The sequence below is a fragment of the Bombina bombina genome, chromosome 9 (genome assembly GCF_027579735.1).
Source record: "Bombina bombina isolate aBomBom1 chromosome 9, aBomBom1.pri, whole genome shotgun sequence".
Classification (NCBI taxonomy): Eukaryota; Metazoa; Chordata; class Amphibia; order Anura; family Bombinatoridae; genus Bombina; species Bombina bombina.
In genome coordinates, this window is record NC_069507.1 from 289,678,647 (window position 1) to 289,696,861 (window position 18,215).

Sequence of the window (18,215 nt, forward strand, 5' to 3'; positions counted from 1 at the left end):
TGGCAGCTGCACGCTTGACTTTTCTCAGTTCATGGGCAGTTATTTTGCGTCTTGGTTTCTCCACATGCTTCTTGCGACCCTGTTGACTATTGTGAATGAAACGCTTGATTGTTCGATGATCACGCTTCAGAAGCTTTGCAATTTTAAGAGTGCTGCATCCCTCTGCAAGATATCTCACTATTTTTTACTTTTCTGAGCCTGTCAAGTCCTTCTTTTGACCCATTTTGCCAAAGGAAAGGAAGTTGCCTAATAATTATGCACACCTGATATAGGGTGTTGATGTCATTAGACCACACCCCTTCTCATTACAGAGATGCACATCACCTAATATGCTTAATTGGTAGTAGGCTTTCGAGCCTATACAGCTTGGAGTAAGACAACATGCATAAAGAGGATGATGTGGTCAAAATACTCATTTGCCTAATAATTCTGCACTCCCTGTATATTAATATACAAAATTTTAAAAAATAAAACAAACATTTTTTTCCCACGTGAAGAACATTGGAATGTAAAATATTCATAACTACCTTCGGGTTTAGCGCTGTAGATCTTATGCGGTGTCTGGTTAGTGTGCAAGCATTCAATTGAGCACTTAAAAAAAAAACTAACAATTGAGTATATGGGGGGAAGAAGTTTGCAATATCTGATGTCCTGAAGTTAGCATGCAAATAAGTTACTTTCTACTTATAATACGAACACTAAAGTTTACTTTGAGTAGTGCTTGTGCGTGAGCAAAAGCAATAAATAGCACGCCACTTGTAGTCTGTCCCTTATTGTTTAACATTTATGTTTCTTATTATATATTATCTTTGAACAATTGCATAAGAGTAGTAAAAGAAAGTTAAGCAAAATATGAATCTCTGGTCTTGTAATAAAAATAGTGTATAAGGCTTAGTGACTAAGTCCTAGGGGCGCTAATGGTAACCCAAAAGATGTACTGTATCAAAGGATTGAATGATGACAATATTGCAGTGTATCAGTCCAGCCGCAAATTGGATTTCAGTTCACTAGGGCTGTTCCTCTTCATATGGTGTGGGACCCTCAGTACCTTATTTCCAGTAATAAAATAGTATAACCGGCTTTCATATTGGCATATAAATATCAGTACATTTCAGACCCTAACAAAAAATAGAACAGTGAAAAATAATTGCAGGTTCATATAAAAATAATTTATTGCTAAAGCATATTAATGTATACAGCCATAACACATTCTGCAATGGGACAGGAATTTTTGAAGAGATTTACAAATAAGACAACACCTAAAAAACAGGTTAATAATATAAAAAGATGCAAAGCGATTCAATCAGCCATCCAACCTGCACATACTGAAAAACAATTTGTCAAAAACAGCAACACAAGATTCGCCATCTAAAACCTTCAGTGGACAGTCTTGCTACAGCTATGGCTTCCCTTCCTCCATAAAACACTGGGTATAGCTGTTAACAACATCTGTAAGTGTTAACAGATCACAAATGAGGGACATGGAAATTTGTTATGGAATTAAAAAAAAATAATGATAGGAATGTGCTAATACAATTAACAAGAAACCAGTATAGGAAAAGTGTGTGATGAGTGAACAGGGAATTGGGAAGGAGCTGAGAGCAGTAGCAGACCTACTCAACAGAGGTCCCTGGTGTAAGATTGTGTAGGCCCCCCAAAGGTAACTCAATAAAACACAAAAGTAATAAATTACATTCTGCTCAATATAATGATTTTGAGGATAGATTGATGGACCTGCAACTTGCACTAATACAAAGTTCCCCTGCATTAGGATTGTACACATTGGGCATATGCCTATATATAGGCTGGTTTTTATGGGCTGGACCAATGTTAGTTCTAACCCTGGGGGTTACCGGGTAGATGGACATAGTGACAATATACAGAGAATAACTTTAAATAGAGAGCAATGGCACATATGAAATGTGACTGAATGTGCTTATAGAAAATAACAGCAATACTTCAATAATGTATGTGGAAAATGATAAACCACTGGGATTTCATTATCTACAAGCTACAATCCAATCTGTAATACTTTTACCAAAATCCAAAGAAAATACACTTGGCACTAATTTGCTTAAAGGGACAGTATACACCAATTTTCATATAACTACATGTAATAGACACTTCTATAAAGAATAAGATGCACAGATACTGATATAAAAATCCAGTATAAAACCATTTTAAAAAGGAACTTAGAAGCTTCCAGTTTAGCTCTGTTGAAAAGGTAGCTGGAAAGCCCACTGCAAGTGGTTCTATAGCAAAACGAGAAGACACTCCCCACATATTCCCTTCCTCTACATATGAAAAGACTCTTTACATAAACAGGAGCAAGCTGCAGTAGGTATACGTTAGTATTCTTCTAAAACTGTGGGCTTGGTTAGGAGTCTGAAAATCAGCGCAATGTTATTTAAAAATAAGCAAAACTATACCTTTTTATTAAAAAAAACCTGTATAGGCTATATAAATGGATCATCTACAAAATATTTATGCAAAGAAAAATCTAGTGTATAATGTCCCTTAAATGATAAAGTTAAGAGCGCCCATGGTCAAATGGTAAGCAAATAGTTAGGCCTGGGTGTCCCAACTTTACTGACATGGTTGATGAGATACTGGTTTCGGTGGCTCAGTAAAATCTACGTCTCTCCATCATGTTTTGTACTATGCTTCTGCCAAAATGATAACTTGCTCGTTCTAAACGCTGAGACTTAGAGGTTCCCAATCTCTTTATGGCATTACACTTACATATTTGTTTTTAAGATAACGATTATTGTACATTTGGTAGACCTTGGTCTATATCTGGGTACAGCTATCACAGGGATTCCTGAATTCTTTCTATACACCCTCCCAATTCCATATCTCTCAACACTCTGCAGATTGCATCTTTTGTGGCCCTCATGGCACCCACTCGATCCATCCAGATACGAAGCATGGCATACTGAGCGTCTTGGATACGTTTATTCTCTTGCTCAGAAATGTCAATATCATAATCAGTCAGGCCTAAGCGTCTGACAAACTCCTTCCAGCGGTTCAACGGGATGCTGTTTATGAGAGTATAAACTTCTGAATCTGCAGAAAAATGACAAACAGTTAGTGGGGGATAGAAAAAAAGAGAGTTACATAGAAAACAAGGAGAGGTACTAAGACAATTAATGGAATGAGAAGCAGAGTAAATAGGAAAAATTACAATCAAGATAATTCAGACAAAAGAGAATAAGACATTGGCCCCAAGTTATCAAAGTCTGGCGGACCTGATCCGACAGCGCGGATCAGGTCCGCCAGACTTCGCTGAATACGGCGAGCAATACGCTCGCCGTATTCAGCATTGCACCAGCAGCTCACAAGAGCTGCTGGAGCAACGCCGCCCCCTGCAGACTCGCGGCCAATCAGTCTTTGTGACCGCTGCTTCATAACTGCTGTTTCTGGCGAGTCTGATGACTCGCCAGAAACACGGGGCATCAAGCTCCATACTGAGCTTGATACATATGCCCCACTAACTGTACCACATCAAACGGCTTGTAAACTATTTGTATTTAATTGCACAGTTATATGTGAGCACAGCTTCCCATGCAATATTTGGCTTTTCCAGAAGCCATATTCAACATTAACAACAAGACAATTAACAATTAAGACAAGAAAAAAACACTTCTTCCTGGAATACAAAAGAGCCCCTGCCTAGGCTAAAGGGACAGTCAGATAGGGCATGCAACTTTAAAGGGACAGTCAATTATAAATTAAACTTTCATTATTCAGATAGGACTTTTAATTTTAATCGACTTTCCAATTTACTTTTATCATCAAATTTGCTTTTTTCTCTTGGTATTCTTAGTTTAAACTAAACCTAGGTAGGCTCATATGCTAATTTCTAAGCCTTTGAGGGCTGCCTCTTATCACAGGCTTTTTAAATCTCTTTTCAACACAAAGAGACAGAAAGTACACGTGGCTATATAGATTAACACTGTGTTCAGGCACAGGGGGTTATTTAAGATCTAGCACAATACAATGCTAAATGCAAGACAATAAATAATAAACAGTCACAGTCATGTGATCAGGGGGCTGGAAGAAGGTTCCTAGATACAAGGTAATCACAGAGGTAAAAAGTACATTAATATAACTGTGTTGGTTGTGCAAAACTGGGGAATGAGTAATAAAGGGATTATCTATCTTTTAAAACAATAACAATTCTATGGTTGACTGTCCCTTTAAACAACTTTCCAATTTACTTGTATCATCCAATTTGTCTTGTTCTCTTGGTATTCTTTGTTGAAAGCTAAACCTAGGTATTCTCATATGCTAGTTTATAAACCCTTGAAGGCCGCCTCTTATCACAGTGCGTTTTCCCACAGCTAGACAGTATAAATTAATGCAAGCCATATAGATAACATTGTGCTCACTCCCTTGGAGTTATTTATAAGTTAGCACTGATTGGCTAAAATGCAAGTCTGTCAAAAGCACCAAGATAAGGGGGAAGTCTGCAGAGGCTTAGATCATCACAGAGGTAAAAAGTATATTAATACAATCGTGCTGGTTTTGCAAAACTGGGGAATGGGTAATAAAGAGATCTATCTTTTTTAGATAATAAAATTCTGTCCCTTTAAATCAGCCAAAAGATTTCTTCCTTTCACTGTGATGTATTTTTCCAATTTCTTCACCTTTGTTTGCTAAATGCCATTATCTGAATGCTACATTTTATGCGTCATTTGACTATTTCTCAGTAAGTCTAATTCGGTGACCGCACATAAAAGATGTTCATTATTATCTTTATGACTACCTAGGTAGTGAAATCCAAGGCTCATTAATAAACTGCTGATAGACAAGCAAGTGAAATGGTTTAGTCACATGGAGCAAAATGGTATCATTCCTCTGGATAGTGATCAAAACTCATGATTACTATATTTCTTTATATTCGCTACTGATGCACAAACATGGTCAATATAACATCTTCCAAAAACAATCAATTTCTTAATACAATTCATATATTTCTTTATAAAATCCCACTAATAAATATTAGGGTTAGGGTTAATATTGCTCTCTATAAGCCTCAATACTAGTAACACCTATAGACTGTATAATCTGCACAAATTCTGTATACAGCCACTCACTATATTGTTTCATACATGTACACTCTATCACACTAGATATTGCACCGCACTCCCTATAGAGCCCCCCACTCACTATATTGTTTCATACATGTACACTCTATCACACTAGATATTGCACCGCACTCCCTATAGAGACCCCCACTCACTATATTGTTTCATACAGGTACACTCTATCACACTAGATATTGCACCGCACTCCCTATAGAACCCCCACTCACTATATTGTTTCATACAGGTACACTCTATCACACTAGATATTGCACCACACTCCCTATAGAGCCCCCCACTCACTATATTGTTTCATACAGGTACACTCTATCACACTAGATATTGCACCGCACTCCCTATAGAGACCCCCACTCACTATATTGTTTCATACATGTACACTCTATCACACTAAATATTGCACCCCACTCCCTATAGAACCCCCACTCACTATATTGTTTCATACAGGTACACTCTATCACACTAAATATTGCACCCCACTCCCTATAGAACCCCCACTCACTATATTGTTTCATACATGTACACTCTATCACACTAAATATTGCACCACACTCCCTATAGAACCCCCACTCACTATATTGTTTCATACATGTACACTCTATCACACTAGATATTGCACCGCACTCCCTATAGAGACCCCCACTCACTATATTGTTTCATACAGGTACACTCTATCACACTAGATATTGCACTGCACTCCCTATAGAACCCCCACTCACTATATTGTTTCATACAGGTACACTCTATCACACTAGATATTGCACCGCACTCCCTATAGAGCCCCCCACTCACTATATTGTTTCATACATGTACACTCTATCACACTAGATATTGCACCGCACTCCCTATAGAGCCCCCCACTCACTATATTGTTTCATACATGTACACTCTATCACACTAGATATTGCACCGCACTCCCTATAGAGCCCCCCACTCACTATATTGTTTCATACATGTACACTCTATCACACTAGATATTGCACCGCACTCCCTATAGAGACCCCCACTCACTATATTGTTTCATACAGGTACACTCTATCACACTAGATATTGCACCACACTCCCTATAGAGACCCCCACTCACTATATTGTTTCATTTTTTTTTTATTTTATTTTTTTTAAAGTTTTATTGTACATAAAATAAAAATTACAAACATGTCAGGGCATTCCCGACATCATGAAAACAAAATAAACAATTCGCCATACAAGGCAATCATCACATTTTTGTTGCAAATATAATTCTCATGCTTCAATTTTGCATACATAATTACCGTTATATACAATCAACAAAGAAAAAAGAGGGCGAAAGAAGGAGAGAGAAAAAAAAAAAAAAAAAAACACCCCACAACTGGAAAAGAGAGGGGAGGGACCCCCCAGAGCTAATTCAAGTTGGGAAATTCCTCTCTAGCAATCGCATTGAGCAATGTTACTGAGTCCCTAAAAGGGTATATTAACCGCTTCTGTTCTGTTTCCGGGAAAGCCTGTATAAATCTCTTCCACTTATCAAGGAAGCGCTTTATCTGCGTTTCCGAATTAACTGTCGTATCAAACTGCTCCACTATTAGTTGTCCCTTAATTTTGTTAATACATTCTGTTAAACTGGGGGCTTTCATGGACTTCCAATATTTCAGGATTAATGATCTTCCTATTAATATTACTGTATTCACAAATTTAAAATTAATCTGTTGTCTGGGAGTTTGGTACATAAAGATTATATCCTCTTTTTCTAATTTGATCTTTTTCTCGTTAATTCTATTCAACCAGAAATTCAACCTACTCCAGAAATGTTTAATCTTTGGGCAGGACCACAGACAATGGGTCAAATCCGCTAGAGGGAAGCTACATCTAGTACATTTATTTTCGCTATTTTTATCCCATTTAGCTTTTACGGCAGGTGTAATATATACCTTATTTATCACTTTCATATGCGACTCTCTCCAGCCTATTGCTAGTGTTGCTTTGTCTACTAAATTGAAACTTTTTTGCAGTCTCATGACTGGCTGTCGCCAGCTTGCTGCTAAAGCCCCTATTCTTGTTGTTTCTTGAGATTTTTTAATTATCTTATACCAAAAGGAAATGGAGTAGTTTCCTTGACTATACATATTCACTACCATATTCATCTTTTCGCCTAAACCCTCTCGTATAGATTCTTTGTTAAAAGTTTCTAGGAAATGCCGTATTTGCAGATACGCGTATGTTACGGTTACCCTTAGTCTCGCTGAGAGATGGACCGCTTAGTAGCCTGGATCCCTATTGCTAAAGAGGGGAGAAGCTGCTTTCCATAGTATTATATATGAGTCTCGCAAATATAGAATAATCTCCCTTAGCTGCAGTACAGCTAGGATACCCTTCTGCCCACAAAAACGAGTCAACGCTGCGATTGAGGGTCAAACAAGAACTCAGGACTGGGATGCCCAGCCTGCTTTTTATTAAGGTTACATGCACACAGGGCACTCCCAGGGGGAGAGGGGGGGAAGCACAAAATCCCCCATCACACATTTAGATAGAGAGCACTGTCCTTTGACAGGCCACAATAGGATTACAGTACTTAAGATAACAAGTTTACAAGTTCATCTTATCAATTAGCAGTCTGGCTCCAGAGGTGATTAGACAATAGTTTCTAAAAGCTGAAAAAAAAGAGTTAACTCTTTATGAAATGAAACTTGTTACAGTTTTCTTGGAGCCCTTCTTAGGCGCTGGCTTGCTGGTTCAGGCATTGCTGCTGGGAAATAAGCTCTTCACAACAAAATAACTAATGCTTCTGTAACATTGCTCCCTTTCTGTGGAACACTCTGGCAGACACGGTCTGACCCCTTTTCGGGGCAGACTAAGGCTGTCCAGACCGCTGGTTATGCGGGGCTGAGGTCGGTTTGTCTGGACAACCCGTCGGCGTTGCCATTCTGTTTCCCAGGTCTGTAAGTAATGGTGAAATTGAAGGTTTGCAACGATAAGCTCCAACGTAATAGCCTGCCGTTATCTCCAGAGACCCGGTTCAGCCACACCAACGGGTTATGGTCGGTGACCAGAGTGAACTCCTGACCATATAAATAGGGAGTCAATTTCTTTAATGCCCACACCAAAGCCAAACACTCCTTTTCGACCGCTGCATAGCTGACTTCGCGGGGCAGGAGCTTCCGGCTGATGTAGGCAACTGGATGCTCCCCTCCATCTTCGCCTACTTGGCTGAGGACGGCTCCCAGCCCGAACATGGAAGCATCGGTATGGACGATAAAACGTTTGTTAAGGGCTGGGGCCGCCAAGACAGGAGCGTTAATTAGAGCATTTTTGAGAGCCTGGAAAGCCGTTTCACAGTGGGGAGACCACAGGACCTGTCGAGGTAAGTTCTTCTTGGTCAAGTCAGTCAGGGGTTTGGCAAGTGTGCTGTAGTCTGGTACGAACCGTCTATAGTACCCTGCCGTGCCCAGGAAGGCTAGGACCTGAGTCTTAGTGATGGGGGTGGGCCAATTGGCGACAGCTTCTATTTTGGCCGGCTCTGGTCGCTGCTTTCCACACCCCACCCGGTGACCCAGGTACTGTACCTCGGCCATCCCAAAGTGGCATTTTTCTGGCTTCAGAGTCAGGCCAGCAGCCCGGATCTGATCCAGAACCATTCCCACATGAGCTAAGTGGTCCTCCCAGGACTCACTGTGGATCGCTATGTCGTCCAGGTAGGCGCAAGCAAAACTCTGGAAGCCATCCAGGAGCCTATCCACCAAGCGCTGGAATGTAGCTGGGGCATTCTTCATCCCAAACGGCATTACCCTAAACTGATATAAGCCGAATGGGGTGACGAATGCCGACTTGGGGATAGCCTCCGGGGCCAGGGGAATCTGCCAGTAACCTTTGCAGAGGTCAATAGTGGTCAGGTAATTTCCCCTGGCTATACGATCGAGTAGCTCGTCTACCCTGGGCATAGGGTAAGCGTCCGTCACGGTATTTTCATTGAGCCTCCGATAGTCTACGCAGAACCGGGTGGTCCCATCTTTCTTGGGCACCAAGACAACTGGGGAGGCCCAGGGACTATCGGAGGGCTCAATTACCCTGAGCTGGAGCATCTCATCGATCTCCTTCTTCATTCCTGTCCTAACTGCTTCGGGGATTCGGTACGGAGCCTGGCGCAAGGGAGCTTGTCCCGGAGTATCTACCTGGTGGGTGGTTAAAGTAGTGTACCCTGGCTTCGGGGAGAAGGTGAGGTGTTTGGACTGGAGGAGTTGGTTGAGCTGCTCCCTTTCAGTGGGGCTAAGTCGGTCCCCTATCTGAACCTGCGCCACTATACCTGTGGGGAGGCTCTTTTCTAATAGGTCTGGAATGGGTAAACTGTCGGGGTCTTCCTGAGGGGAACAACATACGGCCGTCACGTTCTCTGGTCGCTCAAAATATTCCTTGAGCATGTTTACATGGAATGTCTTTCTAAGATTGTTGTCGTGGCAGCTAGCTATCACATAAGTGGTGTCTCCCCTTTTCTCTACGATCTGGTAGGGACCCTGCCAGGACGCCTGCAATTTGTCTGTCTTCACCGGCTTAAGTACTAACACCTTTTGTCCTATGGTGAAGATTCTCTTTCGGGCCCCCCGATCGTACCATACTTTCTGTCTTCTCTGGGCCAACTGGAGATTAGCCCGCACGGATTTGGCTAATTGCTCCATTCGGTCCCTGAGTTCCAGCACGTATGGCACAATTGGGACACCGTCAGCCTCCATCTCTCCCTCCCAGTGCTCCCGGATCAGGTTTAGGGGTCCCCGTACCTTTCTTCCGTAGAGCAACTCGAAGGGAGAGAACCCTGTCGTTTCCTGGGGCACCTCCCGATAAGCAAATAGGAGGTGCGGCAGGAAGCGTTCCCAGTCTCGGTATTCCTGAGTGAACGTCTTGAGCATTTGCTTGAGGGTCCCATTGAACCTCTCACACAGCCCGTTCGTCTGGGGGTGGTATGGGGAGCTTAGGAGGGACTTAATTTTGCAAACCTGCCAGAGTTGTTGGGTCAATTCAGCCGTAAATTGGGTGCCTCGGTCGGATAGGATTTCTTTTGGAAATCCTACCCGGGAGAACACCTGTACTAGTGCATTCGCTACCGTATCCGCTTGTATGTTGGATAGGGCGACAGCCTCTGGGTACCTGGTAGCGTAGTCCACTACGGTAAGAATGTATCGCTTACCGGAGGGACTAGGGGTAGCCAGTGGTCCCACTAGGTCAATAGCAACCCGGCTGAAGGGTTCCTCTACAATGGGCATATTTACTAGCTGGGCTTTAGGGTGATCGCCTCGCCTTCCTACTCGTTGACACACATCGCAGGTGTTACAGTAAGTTCTAACGTCAGCGTGCACCCCTGGCCAAAAGAACGTGTGAGTAATGCGGTGTAGGGTACGGGTAACGGCTAGGTGGCCTGCTAAGGGGATGTCGTGGCCTATTTTGAGGATTTCTTGACGGTATTTGTGGGGCACTACCAGCTGTCGCCTACGCTGTCCCCTTTTCTCTGTCCAGCGGTATAGTTTCCCTTTTTCCCATAAGAATGTTTCGTTATCTGCCCCGCCCCCTCCGGTCTCTGCTCGTTCCCGGTACTTTTGTAAGGTCGGGTCAGTCTTAGAATCTGCCTCGAAGGCATCTGGGGTGTCCCAGGGTATGGGGCCTAACCTGTCAGGCAAGGTCGGGGTAGGTCTTACCTGTGTCTCCCGCACTGGTGAGAGCTCTCGCTCCGTCCGGGCTTGGGCCCGTGTAGTCACTGGGTCCGCCTCGTTGTTGCATACTGGAGCATAGGCAGAAGTCATGGGGCCCAAATCGTTGCCCAGTAGTACTTCGGCACGTAAATTATCCATTAGGCCCACGTTCACAGCCCCCTTTCCCGCTCCCCAATCAAGATGCACTTTAGCTGTTGGAATTTTGTACACATCCCCCCCCGCCACTCTAACGGCCACAGTCTGTCCGGATCGCTTGTGCTCTGGCACCAAATGACTCTGTACCAGCGTGATAGTAGCCCCTGTGTCTCGCAATCCCTCGGTAGATCGCCCCTCGAGCCATACCCTCTGCCGATGGTGCTGGCGGTTATCTGAGGCAGCATATACAGGGTCTGCCTCGTGAAGCGGCCCCACATATCCCTCCATAGGGGCCTCTTGGTTAACACAGAGGGCCCGGGCCGGACGATAGGACCCAGAGGGGTAATTGTAATTCCTGGGTGTCTGGTGCGTATTAAGGGGGCAGCTAGCCATGAAATGCCCTGGTTGCTTGCATCGGTGGCAAGTCGGTCTGGGACGCTCAGAGCTGTTATTGGGTGGTCCTGAGTGTCGGACGGGCCCTGTGGGCACCGGGGCTCGGAATTCAGCACGAGGGGGTGCACGGTAAACCTCTCTGGGTTCGACCCATGCTGGAGCTCGGTAGTTCATGGGTTCGTGAAGACGGGAGTCATAATGTTCATCGGCCAATTTGGCTGCTTCTTCTAAGGTAGAAGGCCGCCTGTCTCGCAGCCATTCCTTCCCTTGCTGTTCCATGCCATTATAAAAATGTTCTAAGAGAAACAATTGTAAAATTTCCTCCCCAGTCACCGCTTTACTTCCGCTCAGCCAGTGATTTGCCGCTCTCCGCATTCGGTGCGCCCATTCCATATGGGTATCGTTAGGCTTCTTTTCCGTGCCCCGAAACTGTCGGCGATACGTGTCCGGAGTTACAGCGTACCGTCGCAACAGTGTCTCCTTAACTAGCTCATACTGTGTCACTTCCTCAGCACCCAGAGTACGAAAGGCTTCCAGGGCTCGCCCGGATAGTTTCCCAGACAATATCGTGGGCCACTCTCTGTTGGGAATCTGGTGCAGGGCACATTGCCTTTCGAAGTCCGCCAAATATTCATCAATCCCTGTCTCGCTCTCTAGGAAGGGTCGAAATGCCGCATAGGGTATCTTGGGCCTCCCAGCATTTTCGACAGGGATGATTACCTGCGGGGCTTCAGCATTGCGGTGTGCGTTCGCTAGGTTGAGTTTGTGGGCTCGAGTCTCTCGTATATCCTCGTCCGCCTCCGCCATCAACTGCTGTACCAATTCCATGGAGGGGTTCGGCCCGTATAATGAGAGCCTTTCCCGAACAATCCTGGTTTTTTCGTCACTAATCGTGGTCGGTGTTTCCGCCATTGTGAAGCTCTGATCCAGTTCGGTCAATTCTGCGATCAGCTCTCTCCTCGGCCGGTTGCTGGCGTACCCCCCTCTGCTTTCAAGTAAATCCTTTAGGGTTGTACGCTTCAATTTTTCGTAAGCGCTCTCCATCCGTTCTGTACCTCTCCTAGGAAATCCAGGAAAATCCCGCCGCTGCCGCCAAATGTTACGGTTACCCTTAGTCTCGCTGAGAGATGGACCGCTTAGTAGCCTGGATCCCTATTGCTAAAGAGGGGAGAAGCTGCTTTCCATAGTATTCTATATGAGTCTCGCAAATATAGAATAATCTCCCTTAGCTGCAGTACAGCTAGGATACCCTTCTGCCCACAAAAACGAGTCAACGCTGCGATTGAGGGTCAAACAAGAACTCAGGACTGGGATGCCCAGCCTGCTTTTTATTAAGGTTACATGCACACAGGGCACTCCCAGGGGGAGAGGGGGGGAAGCACAAAATCCCCCATCACACATTTAGATAGAGAGCACTGTCCTTTGACAGGCCACAATAGGATTACAGTACTTAAGATAACAAGTTTACAAGTTCATCTTATCAATTAGCAGTCTGGCTCCAGAGGTGATTAGACAATAGTTTCTAAAAGCTGAAAAAAAAGAGTTAACTCTTTATGAAATGAAACTTGTTACAGTTTTCTTGGAGCCCTTCTTAGGCGCTGGCTTGCTGGTTCAGGCATTGCTGCTGGGAAATAAGCTCTTCACAACAAAATAACTAATGCTTCTGTAACAGCGTAAAATTCATTATTTGGGATTCCAAACTCACTTCTTAGATCCTGGAACATTCTACAAGTTTTAGTGTCCCTGTCTTGCAATTGTTGTATGAAAGTTAGACCCTTCCTCTTCCATCTATGAAAGACTTTTGACTCAATTGCTGGTATAAAATTAGGGTTCCCCACTATAGTCAAATATTTTGAGTATTCCGGGCTAGCTCGTAGCAATTTCAGTAACTTATGCCATGCGATAATTATATTCTTAACAGTGGATAATTTTTTAACTTTGTCTGGTAACTTCCCTTTGTAATGTAGTAAAGCTTTTAGGCCATATGGGGCCACTAAGAATTCTTCTATGTCATTTGTGGCAACATAATTTGCCTCTGTTAGCCATTCTAAAGCGAATTTGCCTATACATAATAGATTATATAGCTCTATGTCTGGAAAAGATAAACCACCCCCTGTTTTAAATAGTGACAAATGATGTAATGCAATCGCTTTACGTTTGTTGCCCCATAAAAATTTTGACACATCCCGCCTAAATGATGTTAGGTCTTTACGATTAATAAATATGGGCAAATTTTGTAGTAGGTACAGGATTTTAGGAAATAGGACCATTTTAATTAAGTTTATTTTACCCGACAGAGTCAGTGGGAAATTGGCCCATCTGGCCATATCCTTAGACAATTTTGCCCAGATTTGAGGGTAGTTTAATGCATACCAATTTTCAGGGTCTCTAGATAATACAATGCCTAGATATTTTAATTTACCATTTGCATTTTTAAATGGCGCATTCTTATAGCTATCTCCTTTTTCTTTTAACCAGAAAATCTCTGATTTGTTGATATTTACTTTATAGCTTGCAAACTTACCGAATTCATCTAGAATTTGAATTAAAGGGATACTAACCCCACATTTTTCTTTCATGATTCAGATAGAGCATGAGATTTTAAGCAACTTTCTAATTTACTCCTATTATCAATTCTTCTTTGTTCTCATGTTATCTTGATTTGAAAAAGCAGTAATAAAAGGTTAGGAGCCGGCCCATTTTTTTTAGTTCAGCACCTTGGTAGAGCTGCTGATTGGTTTGCTACATTTAGCCACAAATCAGCAAGTGCTACCCATGTGCTGAACAAAAAATGGTCTGGCTCTAAAGCTTACAGTACTGCTTTTTCAAATCAAGATAGCATGAGAACAAAGAAAAATTGATAATAGGAGTAAATTAGAAAGGTGCTTAAAATCTCATGCTCTATCTGAATCATGAAAGAAAAAAATGGGGTTTAATATCCCTTTAACAGAGGAATATTTTTTTGAGTATCTCTTAAGAAGACCAGTAAATCATCAGCGTATAATAACAGCGTGGTTCTTCTCTTCCCTAGCCAAATCCCATCTATTTCCTTTCTCAGAAGTATCGCTAGAGGTTCAATCGCTAAGTTGAATAAATAAGGGGATAACGGACACCCTTGTCGGGTTCCTTTCTGTAAAGTAAAGTTTTGTGTTATATTTCCATTTATCAAGATATTTGCCTGAGGCTCTTTATATATCAATTGTATCAATCTGAGGAAAGAGCCTGTGATTCCAAAATTACTAATTGTTGTGAATAGATGATCCCATGTAATCATATCGAAAGCTTTTTCAGCATCTATAGATGTAATAGCCATATCTGTTTGGCTCCCCATTCCCTTTTTTTTCGTCTGGTTCCAGTAGTAATCTATTATCAATTGCACTTTCCTCAGATTGGTTGTGGAAGTCCTATTGGGCATAAAGCCGACTTGATCTTTATGTATTAGTGGTGCCATCATTTTTTTTAATCTTTGGGCAATTATACTCATAAGCAGTTTATAGTCGTTATTTAACAGTGAGATGGGTCTATAAGAACCCATCTCTTCGGGGTTCTTACCTTTTTTCAAGACTAATGAAATTGTTGAAGTTGTAAAAAATTTAGACTGCATATTGTTATTGATATATATTTTATTGAAAAGGCCTTCTAACGTAGGGATTATTTCTTCCTGCAAAATTTTATATAGTTCTATCGGGATCTGATCTGGCCCGGGGGCCTTGTTACTCGCTGTTTTATTTATTGCTATTCTTATTTCTTCTTGTGATATAGGTCTATTTAGCACATCTAGGTCTTGTTTATCTAACTTTGGTAATCTGATTTTGTCCCAGAACTTTGTTTTAGCTTCCAAATTAATCTTATCCTTTGTATATAGCTTTTGATAGAATTCATATACATACTCGTTTATTTCTTTAATATTGGTCAATCTCTCTGCTCCCTTTCTAATCGTCTCTATAGCCCGTTTCTTCTTCTTAGCTTTTACTAGATTTGCCAAAAATTTACCAGCCCTACCACTATGTCTATAAAAAAACGCCCTTGTCCTAATATCTTCTTGTCTTGATTTTTGCATAAGAAAAGTGTCTCTTCCTGTTTTGGCCCTTATATATTTATCCCAGCGTGTCCCTGATCTATCACTTAGAAACGCATTATAGCAATTGCGTACTTGCCCTGCTAGCTGTAACTCTTTCTGTTGTGCTATCCGCTTATTTTTAACTAAGTACGCCTTGATTTCCCCTCTAATGAATGCTTTACAGGCCTCCCAAAAAATTTCGTAATTATTTTCATATTCCTTATTGTAGTAAAAATATTCCTGCCATTTTCTTTTTAACCAGCCCTTAAATTGAACATTTGTGCTTAAGTATGTAGGAAAAAAAAACTTTCCTGGGTCTCTTTTAGCCCCCTTGAATTTAAAGTTTAAAACGACAATCGCATGGTCTGATATTACTACTTCTTTGATATCTGTTGATATTTCTGTACCTAATAAATTTTCCGAAATCAAGAAAGCATCTATCCTGGACATAGTTTTATGGCTGTGTGATATACAAGAGAAACATTTTACATCTGGGTTCTGGATTCTCCAGATATCTTTAAGTCTTAAATTCTTACATAAATTCTTAAGTATTTTGGTTTCTGCTCGGCTATTACTATTCCTAGAGGGTTTCAACCTATCCAATGTTGGATACATCACCATGTTTAGATCGCCTCCCAGTATTATGTTCTGTGTACCATATTTCATTAGTTTGACTTGAATCTTATTCCAGAAAGTTTTGTCTAGGCTATTCGGGCCATAGATATTGCATAGGATCAGAGGTCTATTATATGCTATAATATGTAAGATTGCAAACCTTCCTTCTGAATCTAATTCCTTCTCCATAATTTTGTACTCTAATTTTTTATTTAATATAATTGCTACACCTCTTTTTCTTGTCGTGCAAGGCGTTGCAATCACCTCCTCTACCCATCCTACTTTAAGTTTATCTAGTTCCTGTTGTTTTAGGTGTGTCTCTTGAAGCATAATTATGTCTGCATTATTTTTTTTACATTGTTTCAGAATATTTTTCCGTTTCCATAAAGAGGAAATCCCTCCCACATTCCATGATATTACCTTTACTTGTTCAGCCATCAAATAATAATCAAATATACTTGTTCAGCCATCAAATAGTCAAATAGTCTAGTGTACCCAATCGCGTATTGCTAGAGAGGAGCAGAACAAAGAAAGGAGAGAAGAAAAAAAAAAAAAAAAAAAAAAAAAGGGGGGGGGGGGGGGGGGAATAGAGAGGGGGGTCCATAGGTAAGAGCAAGGAAGAAACAGGAGAAAAAAAAACAAAAAAAAAACAACATAAAACACAATAAACAAGAAACCATACATAATATAAAAACCCGGTACAGAGAAAACCTTCTCCGTATCGCCCCAAAGTGCTGAGAACACCTTTGCTCAGCTAAAACTGTAAACATAACTTCTCTTGGAGGTTCTAACCTATTAGCCATGACATCAACACTATTCATCCTCGCCATCTTTATTCTTATTTAGAACCTGGTTAGTATCCTTTTAAGGGTACTTTCTGCTGTGCTCTGTTACTGAGAAATCTGTCTAGAGTATAGGAAATCTTTCGCTTCTTCGTAACTATTCAATAGAACGTTTCCTTGTTCGTTAAAAATTTTGATTTTGGCTGGATATATAATTGAGGCTTTCAGGCCTAATTTAATTAAGCTTGTACAAATAGGTACCATTTCCTTACGTTTTTTTAGACGTTTCTACTGAAAAATCTTGGAAAAGCAAAATGTTATACTCTCCTATCTTTACTGGGAATTTTTTCCTATATTGACTCATAATCATGGCTTTATCTTGAAAGTTCAAGTACTTGACAATAACTGGTCTAATCTTAACCCTACCGTCCGTGTAAGTTCTGGCGCTACCTACTCTGTGCGCTCTTTCAACCTGTATCCCTTGTGGGGGGATTTGCATACCTAATCCTAGGGGTAGCTGTATTGCCGTAAAGTGTATTAAGTCCTGAAATTCCTCTGTCTCTGGGAGTCCTATAATTCTGACATTACTTCGTCTAGCTCGGTCCTCTAATTCCTCGACCTTGTTTTGGAGCATATGTATTTGGCTAGATTGTTCCGCTAATTTAGCTTCATGTTTAACATTCGTGTCTTCTAGGTCAGATATTCTAATTTCTGCTTCTTGTAACCTCTCTGAAAACTGTTTAACTTCTGAACTAAACTCTGAAATGTCCCTCTTTACCTGGTCAAATTGGGGCAACATAATATCTGATAGTTGCTTTACTAAATCCTGGGACTCCATTATCTGCATATTTGATGTTTCTAACAAGCTTCTATTCTCTGTATCTAAGCTGTTTCTTTTTGGCGTTTTTTTTTCTTTCCCTTTTGGTGGCATTGCCAGTGATTTATTTTTAATGGTGACAAATCTTTCCATATGTGTGTGTATGGGTATTTTAAACTAAGCAGGGCCTAGTGGTGGCCTAAACAATCCACGTGGGTGGACAGACAGAGGGTGGAAAAAAAGGGGAAAAAGGACAAAGGGAGGGAAGTGGTTGGAATGTGAAGGGTAAATTCTAAAGGTGTATTAACACTCTATTCGTATGAAGTGTGACTGACTGTGGTAATGCCTAATTCTGCATCAAGAAACAATTGTCTGTATTTTTAGAAACAATCATTTATCTATGGATATCGATATATTTCTTTTTCCTTATATACCCAGTGTCTGACAAGTTTACAAGCAGGTCTTTATAAACTATTATTAAGTATATTCTTTCAACGGTTTTATCTGACCACAGTTAGACATTTAACTTTCTTAACATTTTCTTAACTTATTGCATTTATATAGCATTAAAATCTTAGCCTATTACAATACTATGAGAACCTAGCGCTTCATGTCTTGCCACAAAAAAAGAAAAAA

The 18,215-nt window shown here is 41.3% G+C and overlaps 1 protein-coding gene across 1 annotated transcript in view; it reads right to left on the reverse strand.

The window, feature by feature from the left end:
• Nucleotides 1–1,147: 1,147 nt before the first annotated feature.
• The window catches only part of LOC128640355 (tumor necrosis factor receptor superfamily member 1A), a gene marked incomplete at its 5' end in the record, with an annotated part of 139,617 nt that continues 122,549 nt past the window's right edge, over nucleotides 1,148–18,215 (reverse strand). The window contains 1 exon segment of the mRNA XM_053692852.1: nucleotides 1,148–3,066. Coding sequence (XP_053548827.1) covers nucleotides 2,810–3,066 — 257 coding nt within the window.